Here is a 10,447-nt window from a genome sequence, read left to right on the forward strand (position 1 = left end):
GGAATGTGGAAGGCAGTAACTGGTGATAGTTTTTGGATTTCATTAATTCTCTAATTATGGAAACCTATTTTGGTCTATTGTATATAAACCTTCACAGAGGAAATAATAGAAGCTCCTTTAAAAATCATTCACAGGAATAAGTGAGACAGAGAAAGACAGAAACCATATGTTTTCACTCATATGTGGGACATGAAAAACTTACCAGAGTACTATAGGGGAGGGGAAGGGAAAAAAATAGTTAAGGAGAGGGAGGGAGGGAAACCAGAAGAGACTCTTATATACTGAGAACAAACTGAGGGTTGATGAGGGAAAGGGGAAAAGGGAATATGGGTGATGGGCATGGAGGAGGGCACTTGTTGCTATGAGCACTTCCTGGTCTATATAAATCAACTAGACCATAAACTATATATAAAAAAAATCATTCAAGGGGTGCCTGGATGGCTCAGTTTGTTAAGCATCTGACTTGGCTCTGGTCATTATCTTACAGTTGTGGGTTCAAGCCCTGCATTGGGCTGTGTGAATACAGCTCAGAGCATGGAACCTGCTTCAGATTCTACATCCCTCTCTCTCTGACCCGCCCCCTTCAGACATTGTCTCTCTCAAATATAAATAAACACTAAAAATTTTGTGATGTTGGGCAATGCTTTCACAAACAAGACCCAGACATCGTGAGTGAACTTTGACAAGGATGGCTGATATTTGGGACCTGCTTTTCCTGAAATCCACGCACCTACTCTCTTAAGAATGTGTCCTATACGTGTGTGAAACAACAAAATCTCTCACATTGGACATAAATGAGTTTGAAAATTCAAAACTCAAGAAACTGGAATGCTGAATTTTTAAAACTTCATGTTGAAATATAAGCATAAAGAGAACACAAAAAAAGCGTTCGTTGAATCTCGACAAGGTGAAGAGCCTGAGCACCAGCGCAGAGCTCAGGAGACCACACTAGGTCTCAGGGAAGCCCAGGCTGTCCCTTCAGTCCCCTCTCGCCCTCCCCTCACCACACGCAGGGTGACCACCATCTGGATCTTGGAGAACATGGAGTCCCTTTGCCTGTTTTGTTTTTTACATAAATTGAAATATTTGATACCGATTCTTTAGTCGTTAGAGACTGTTTAAAAACTCTTTGGTATTCAACCACACTGTTGGGTTAATTGTGGAATATTAATTCTATGGCTGTGTAATAGTCAATTCTTTGACTAAATCTCCTTTATTTGTGTGCCTATTAGTGGGCTTCTGAGTAGATCCTAGTTTGGAGCTAATAGAAATAGTGCTGCAATGAGGCTATTATGAGGTTTTGGTAAAGACAAGTGGTCATTTCTGATAAGTACATACTGAGGAGTGAAATGGTAGGACATATGCATGACTATGTGTAGGTTTAAGAGGCAACATCAGAGTTGTCTTAAAGGATTATCCTAATTGGTGTGCCATTGCAGTATACTTGTAAATGTCAGAGGATATAACTGTAATGGACAAAAAGAAAACATTTTGAGCTTAAAAAGAAAAACATTTTTCTTGGGGCACCTGTGGCTCACTTGGTTAGGTTAAGTATCCGATTCTTGATTTTAGCTCAGGTCATGATCTCATGGTACCTGAGTTCAAGCCCTATGTCAGGCTCTGCACTGACAGTGAGGATTGGGACTCTCTCTCTCCCTCTCTTTGCCCTTCTGCCCCCTCAACCCTTGGTGCCTATGCATGTATTCTCACTCAGTCCTTCAATGTAAATAAACAAACTTAAAATAAATTTTCTTAATTTTAATATTGAATGACATTTTCAATTTTCTCTATTTGGCTTAGTGTATTTCATGTCCTATTTAAGAATTCCTTGCCTACTCCTAGGATACAATGATGCTTTCCTCTAAAAGCATTTTCTCTTTCCCATTTCACTGCACTTGACTTCTGTGCATCTTATACTAAAGAGCAACAGATACATTTTTAAAATAAGTCTATTAAACTGTTCTGGCAGTATTTACTGAAAATATCATCTCCTTCTACTACACTGCTTCATTCTGACTTTTGTCCTAAATCAGGCAACCAGAAATGTGTGAGTCCGTTTCCTAACGTCCTCACTAATTTCAGTGAGTTCACTAAGCACTGCACACCGCAAAAGCTGGCATCTTGCTTTAGTTTTTTGAAAGAATTTCTTCTGAAGTGTCGATATCTGGTAACTTAAGGATTTTCTCGTTTTCCTTTAAGTTTATTTCTTGTTTAATTTTGTTTGGTCTGAAAATGTACTGCTAAGAATTTCATCTTTTAAAATTTGACAAGATTAATACCCAAAATAAATAAAGAACTTCTAAAACTCAACAATAAATAATCCAGTTAAGAAATGGGAGGAAGACACAAACAGACCTTTTTCCAAAGAACAGATCCAGATGGCTAACAGACACAGAAAAAGATGCTCAACATCTCTCACCATCAGGGATATTCAAATCAAGACTCCAAGGACATAATCACCTCATACCTGTCAGAATGGCTAAAACTAACATCACAGAAAATAACAGGTGTTGGCCAAGATGTGGAGAAAGGGAAGCCTTCTGGCACTGCTGGTGGGAATGCAAACTGGTGCAGCCGCTCTGGAAAATAGTAGGGAGATTTATCAAAAAGGTAAAAATAGAATTACCCTACAATCTAGCAATTGTACCACTAGGTATTTACCCAAATGATACAAAAATATTAATTTCAATGGATACATGCATCCCAATATTTATAGTAGCAATAGAGCCAAATTATGGAAATAGCCCAAATTTAAGAGCCCATTAACTGATTAATGGATAAAGAGGTGGTGTATCTGTATACTGTGGAATATTACTCAGGCATAAAAAAGAATGAAATCTTGCCATTTGCAATGACCTGGATGGAGCTAGAGACTATAATGCTAAGTGAAATACGACAGTCAGAGAAAGTCAAGTACCATGTGATTTCACCATAAATGTAAAATTTTATATAGAATTTAAGAAACCAAACAAGCAAAGGGGGAAATAAAGGGATGGGGGACACAGATTTTTTACTAGAGACAAGAAGACTGAAGGTTATTAGAGGGGAAGCAGGTGGGGGTGATGAGTTAAATAAGTGAATGGGATTAAGGAGTGTACTTATGATAAGCACTGGGTGTTGTATGAATGTTTTGAATCAGTATATTTTACACCTGAAACTAATATCACCTCTATGTTAACTAATAGGTATTTAAATAAAAATTTACAAGATTAATAAATTTGATGTGATTTTTAAAAATGTTTACTTATTTATTTTGAGAGGGAGAGAGCACCAGAAGTGGAGGGGCAGAGAGAGAGAGAGAATTCTAAACCAGCTTCATGCTTAGGCAGAGCCCCCCAACTCGGGGCCCAATCCCATGACTGTGAGATCATGACCTGAGCTGATACAGACAGTTAGACGCTTAACCGACTAAGCCACCCAGCTGCCCCTTCATGAGATCTCCTTTATGGCTCATTATCTGGTCAATATTCTACTGTATCAGTAGGTCAATTTTACGATTCTATTTTCTAAATATTTTAGGTTACTATGTTTTCATCTCTTTATTCTATTAGATATTGGAAGGATGTATTAAATCTTCCATTATGATTGTGGATTTGTCTGTTTTTCTGGTTAAACATGTCAATCTTTTTTAAAAATGTTTTATTTTACTTTTGAGGAAGAGACAGCATGAACAGGGGAAAGTCAGAGAGAGACGGAAACACGGAATGCAAAGACAGACTCCAGGCCCTGAACTGTCAGCACAGAACCCAACGTGGGGCTCAAACCCACAGATGGTGAGATCATGACCTGAGCCAGTCAGACACTTAACTGCCTGAGCCACCCAGGCACCCCAAATTGTATATCTTTTTAAAGTATATTTTAAAGCTATGATGATACTTGCGTACAAAATAGATTGTTATCCTTCTCTTGCATTATTTTACCATGAAATGTTTCTCCTTGTCTTTACGAGTGCTTCCAGTATGATTTTATTTCTTTTCTGTTTGTGTATTCAAAAATTTTGATACACAGAATCAGACTTAGTCATAAGAAAAAAAATGGTATATGTGAAAAACCAAGCAAATATAAATTTTCAGCTATTATCCTGAAATTGGATTTTGCTTGACAGCATTCATTGAAACTACCTCTTTGTTTTTCCTCAGTTTTACCTCGCTAAATATGAATCCAGAGATCTTTCCTTGTTTCAATTTCTAACAGCAGTTCTTGTCTAATAGCAATACTATAACTTAACCCTTACTGAGTGCTCTAGAATGTTATCATGATTAACACTATTGAGTGCCAAACTGTATACCAAACACATATCTAAGCCCATTTTGTCAACACTGTACTTACAACAACAGAATTAAATAGCAGAGTGTAACTATCTCCAATGTAGAGATGAGTGCACCGAGCTGCAGAACATAGAAGTAACTTCATCAAAGTCACAAGACAGTGAGAAAACCAGGTGTCAAACCCAGAGATGATTTGCTTGATCTTCTTTAAACTTATACAGATCTGCCGCTCAAATGATTTGCTCCCTATGCAGAAGCTTACTTAGCTTACATAAATTCAATTAAAAATACTATAAAATATATATTTATGTATTCTAGTGTATGCTTCATAGTCACCTCTGTATTTTATAATCATATGGGCATAATACTACAAAGATTTTTAATGTACAAAAACACATTTATGAAGAATTTAAAATATTTTGAGGGGTCATTTACGATACAATTTTTATTTTACTTGCAATTGCTGAATGTGAGAATCCACATCATTATTCAAGTGAAAACAATGCCCTTGAATTAATTTCAACAATATGTTTCAGAAGTGTTACTTTCAATATTTTTTCCCTTCTATGTGATTTCAAAGACCAATAGATAAGGCATTAATTGACTGCTATGGTTTCCTTTTAATATTTAAAACACCAATGCTTATTTAAAAGCGATTTTGAAGAACATAAGGTACAAACCAACACGTTATTAGGTAATAATGTAAAGTTGTTCTATGCTATTAGATTACCATTAACAAGCACAGACAATAGTTAACTCATAGTACTAAGAGACTTATAAATTTAGAAAAATTAGAGACAATCTAAATTCGAGAAAAATCTCATACTTTTCAAATTAGAAATAAGTAACATCTATGTTTAGTGAAAAATGACTTTTGTGATCAACTCGTACCACAGGAGTTTAAAGGAAGGAGAAATTACTTTCCCAAAAGGTTACTTTGGGAAGGTCTCAGGGAATATTTGGTTATTAAATTGGAGTTTAATGGGGGGCGTAGAGCTGAACAAAGATTCTAAGGTACAGGAGAGTAAAAGGTGTTCTAGAATCAATGAGAAGACTAACACTGGAGCCGTGGCTTCACACAAGGAAGTTATGGAAGAAGTCGGAAGAGCTTTGAAAAAAAGCTTTGAGTTTCAGACAAAAAATTTTAAGTTATTCTATAGGTAATATGTAATCTTTAATGTGAGATGCGGTATTTAAGAAACTGTTGCTTTGGCAGTTGTGTTAGAATGGATGGAGGGGAAAGGTCTTAGAAAGAAGCAGATTACTGAAGGAATTCATCATGCCACATTATATGGAAGCTCAATGAGAAGTAAAAGGGGGGAAAACAGTCAGAACTTGATTTCGAGGCCAATGATGTTAAAGGTTCAGGCCTTTTCATTTGAACACATTCCATCAAAGACATGAGAAGGACCCAAGTGCTGTTTCTTTTTGGCATAAAAATTGAGAAGATATCTCAATTGCAAGAAAAAGAAACTACTGTCTTTTTCTATTCTGATTGTGTCTTCCTCATACTTCCTCCGAGTTAGTCAACATTAGGGAATAGCAGGCACTTGGAGGACTCAACAAAGAAGTCAAGGAGAGAATACATTTAGTTCGACATCAGTGAGGTATATTCTACAGTCACATGCATGTGAGAAAACTATTTAAAGCATCTCCCCTCCAAAAAAATACACCTATAAACGCTAGCAGTAACACTCTGAGCTTCTGGCACGGGGCTGAGTATGTTCCTAGTTACCTCTGGCAGACTAAACAGTTAGAAGGTACTGAAGGGTTTCGTTTCAGGAACTGGGAACAGTCAGCTCTAAGATGAGCAGTAAATACCCAGTAAATATTAAAAAAAAAAAAAGAAAGAAAGAACCAAAGGCTCAAAGTATTTACAAGCAACTTAACTGCATCCCCAGATCAAAGCTCAAGAATATTGATAGGAAATTTTTAAAACCCAGAAACCTACAATGTAAAATTCTAAATGCCCAGGAACTCCTGAAAAAAAATCACTGGACATGCAAAGAAGCAAGGATATATATATAAGCCACTTTAAAGAGAAACAGTTAATCGAAATTGCTTCAGAACAGACATCAACGCTAGAAGGAAAAGACAAGGGCAGGATATGGAAAGTGTAACTACATTCTCCATGCTCAAAAAGTTAAGTGGAAGCATGGGAGATTTTGAAAACTAATAAGCAAATGAACATTACCTGAGGTGGGATTAAAGATGATTAGACATTGCAGAAGAAAATATTAGTGGCTTTTAAGAAGTTGCAATGGAAGCTATCCAGAAGGAAACACAGAAGTAAAAGAGAGACTTAAAAAAGAAGAAGAAACAGATCATTAGTGAAATGTAACTCATGTTCAAACCTGAAGAGGAGGGACAGAAAACATTTTCAAAAATATTACGACTAAAAATGTTCCCAATTTGATAAACTCATAATTCTATGAACTTCGATGAACTCCAAGCAGAAGAAACCTGAAGAAATGTATACCACCCTGCATCACAATCAAATGGCTCAAAACCAGTGATAAACAGAAAATATTACATTACATGCAGAGGACAGGGTGGCAGGAAAAAAAGAGACAGATCACTCCTATGAAATAATGCAAGTGACAAGACAGTGGGGCAGCATGAGGAAAAAACAGTCAACCCAGAATTCTATATTTGTATAAAAAGAAAGCAACAAATCTCTATACAAATGAAGCTAAGAGAAAGACTTTTGAGATACACAAAACCTGAAAGAATTCATCAAGCAGATTCGCCCTATAAGAAAGGAAAAGGAAAAATTCAAATATAAGAAAAATGAGACATGAAAATATGAAGCTACATAAGGCAGTAAATACTCTGAACATCTGACAGGTAAATCAATGTAATTTGTTTTTAATAATCACAGATGTACATAGCAGAACTGACAAAGATTCGGTCATCTTTTACTCGATGTGGGACTTTTAATTTGTGGTTGTAGAGGCTTGGGCTCCCCACACCACCACTGCTTTCATGGGGAGCACCATGAAAATACAAATGTAACTTGCAAAGAGCAGGAAAAAGCTTGTGAAGAATCCATCACTGTTTCTGTAGTTAATTCAAACGAGGAGAGGCCGTTCGCTTCAGTCTCTGTTCCTGATCTGAGCTCAAACTTGCCTCCACTTACTGACTCAGATGTATAATGGTCACCTTCGTCTTGTGACAAATTCCCTTGTTATCTTTCCTCATGGCTGACAAGAAGAATGAGGTACATGTTATCTTACATAGGCAGGGCCTAATGTAAAGGTCATTCTTCACATTTATATTTTAGAACATCTCCTCACTTGCATGAATAAGCCCAATTATTCCAGAATTCCCTTTCCTGCTTCTGAGGAAGCTAGAACCTTATGGACTTTCTAGGGGGTCACTGCTAGCATAATCCAGATGAACAACGGCATAGAGGTGAAGACCGTGGACTCTGCATTTTCTTTCATTTTGGTTGTGAGGATGTGAAAACACACCACGGGCCTCCATTCCTATTCATTGCACTTATTTTATTAGGAGCATTTCCAAAACTACACTGTAATCCCTTCTAATGATCGACCCTTTAGAAGAAAAAGAAAGAAAACTACCATCTCCTTGGCCACTTCCTCAGTCATACTGGAGCATGTGCAGAAAGCCTGAAAAGCCTACGAGAAAACGGATTCTTTCATCCCTGTACCAGCTGTGACTCCCAATGTCCTCTTCCCGGGATCCTGGGAATTCAGGTAGGGTACAACATATGACATACTTGCACGTTTCTCAGTGTCTACGTTAGAAGTTTGTGAGCGAAGTCGCTTGTTTGGCCCTGCAGGGACCCTGTTTCAACTTTTCCAAGCTCTACGGATCTAATAATTGCTGATTAGTGATTAATTTTTATGTGCCAGGTGCTGTATTAAATGTATTACCTACTTTAATTCCCTTAAAAACCTTGTATGGTAGTTCTTTCCTTCCCTATTTGCACAGATGGCAAGGTGAAGTTCAGAGAGGATTAAGCAGGTTACTCAAGCCAGGCCATCTGCTTCCACAGACATTAGGACCAGTTCAGGGACCACAGTCCATGAAACAATGTGGACGAGATGTACAGAAGGTTTTCCTAGAACAAGGGTGACGCAGGTGGTGGAGGCCCAGTACCTTGGGATCCTCGGCTCCGTTCTGCTAACTAACCATGCTTAGGCCAGTAGTTCCCAAATTTTGGTTCCTAGGGATGTCTCTGGAAGTAAATAACAAAACAGTAAAGAAACACTCTTAATTTAGCACTTTACTTTTTGTATCCACTAACTAAGAAAATAGAGGACACCAAAAAGCCACAAGAACTTTAGTAAAATTTCTCTAAGTTTGCATTTTATTCCCCATAACAGCAGGGTCATGCCTGCTTGGGCACAGTAGAGGATTTTAATCCCAGCCTGATCCCTCCAGACATGGCTTCCTGGGCATCCATCCAGCTCATGGCACATGTGCCCCTACATGACCCTCTGTGTGGGTGTGCAGAGAAGGGACCTGCTTACCTTTTTGTAGCTGGACTTCTTCATGTCCAGCTGTCATCCCTCAGGGCTGGTGGCAGATGGAAAAGGCAAGTTAAGCTAACAGAGCAGTCATGGTGGGAGCTGCCCGATTCTGACAGGGAGACATTGTTCCTCAGCCTTTCCCCTCCACGTTCAGGTAGAAGCTGCTGTTCCAGACCCTTCTTCCCAGTGGTGGCATCAGAGAGGGATACCGTCTTTAGGAAACTCTAGATCACTGCTGTCCATCAGGCTTTTCTATAAATACAGTGTTCTCTGTCTGTCTATCCACTAGCCACATGTGGCTAGTAAGTGCTCTGAGTACAACTCATGGGAGTGAGAAATTAAATTCTAAATGTTATTTTATTTTAGTTAGTTTCCAGGGGCACCTGGGTGGCTGAGTTGGTTAAGCATCCGACTTTGACTCAGGTCATGATCTCACAGTTCGTGGGTTCGAGTCCCACGTCGGATGGACTCTTTGCTGGCAGCTCGGTCACAACCTGGTGCCTGTTTTTGAATTCTGTATGTCCCTCTGTCTCTGACCCTCCCCTGCTTGTGCACTCACTCTCAAAAATAAATAAAATATTAAAACATTTTAAATAAAATTTTAGTTTCCATTTAAATAGCTGCATGTGGCTGGTGGCCATCGTATTGGATATGGCTTTACAGTTCTCTCAAACTAGACCACTTTCTGTGGCCTCCAAAGTTACACCTAAGGTGAACCTTTCCAACACCAAGCTCACTGAGGCAGCTGGGCCGAGGGCTGGATTTGGCAAACTACGTGCTGTAGGCCGTTATCTGGCCACATTCCTTCACTACTGTCGCTGGAATGGTAGAGCTGAGTAGATGCAATAATGACTGCATGGTGTGCAAAGTATAAAAGATTTACTATCTGGCTCTTTATAGAAAGGGTTTTATACTCCTACCCTATAGCTGTTAACTTGGGGAAGAGGGCCTGGGAAAGTCATAATCAGTCCCTGTTCTCAGAACGTCCATCTTTCTCAAAATGTGTTAAGCAATAGCATGGGATACACGGAGAACCCTTCTCCCCCTTCCTCAGCCCTCTGCCCAGGGAAAGAACCTCTATCCTAGGGAGACTCTAGGACCCTTCCACAGTTACTTAGAACCCAGCAAGGTCAGGACAAACTACCATGTTTCTCGCCACACACTCTGATCCCACACTCATGTGGAATGCCTAAATACAAAGACAATCACATTAAAACCACACTATAAAAAACACAGTAAAATTCTCAAAACAGAAAAGTTAGTTTGAGGGTAAACGTTAATGAGGAAACCACCTGATAGGATATATACTGGGTGCTATTAAAGGTCAGGCTGTTTAACCTTGACGACAGTCCTATAAGCCCTGGAAATGAGGGTTCAGAGAAGCTTCATAACAAGTTCAAATGCACCTCGCTCCAAAACCCTGGGAGTGGGCATTTAGGCCCAGGTGGCTGTTTTCAAAGCCCAGGTTCTCTCTACATGTGACAGTGTCTCTCCTGGTGGCCTGGGTTCGGGGTGGGGGTGGGGCTCACATGAATTCTTCCTCCAGACACAACATAAGCAGGCCCACCTACTTTGACAGGAACCTCTGAACATTCCAGATGAAGCCTCCTGACAGAGAGGCTGCCCTGGAACTCTTCCCGAATAGGAGAGGCTGCCCGTGAATCACCACAGCTGAGGACA

The 10,447-nt window shown here is 39.1% G+C and overlaps 1 protein-coding gene and 1 long non-coding RNA gene across 2 annotated transcripts in view; both read right to left on the minus strand.

Annotated features, from left to right (window-relative positions):
• LOC115287138 (complement factor H-related protein 3-like) overlaps positions 1 to 1,043 on the minus strand; it is a 31,834-nt gene extending 30,791 nt beyond the window's left edge. Inside the window, exon 1 of the mRNA XM_029933395.1 lies at positions 1,005 to 1,043. Within this exon, the coding sequence (XP_029789255.1) occupies positions 1,005 to 1,043 (39 nt within the window). The remainder of the gene's footprint in view (positions 1 to 1,004) is intronic.
• Positions 1,044 to 7,150: 6,107 nt separating this feature from the next.
• Positions 7,151 to 10,447, minus strand: part of LOC115288356 — an 11,543-nt gene continuing 8,246 nt past the window's right edge. Inside the window, exons 2-3 of the long non-coding RNA XR_003906959.1 lie at positions 8,394 to 8,472; positions 7,151 to 7,471 (exon numbers count right to left, since the gene is read on the minus strand). This is a non-coding gene — a long non-coding RNA (uncharacterized LOC115288356). The remainder of the gene's footprint in view (positions 7,472 to 8,393; positions 8,473 to 10,447) is intronic.

This window comes from Suricata suricatta, chromosome 3 (genome assembly GCF_006229205.1).
Source record: "Suricata suricatta isolate VVHF042 chromosome 3, meerkat_22Aug2017_6uvM2_HiC, whole genome shotgun sequence".
NCBI classification, from domain to species: Eukaryota; Metazoa; Chordata; class Mammalia; order Carnivora; family Herpestidae; genus Suricata; species Suricata suricatta.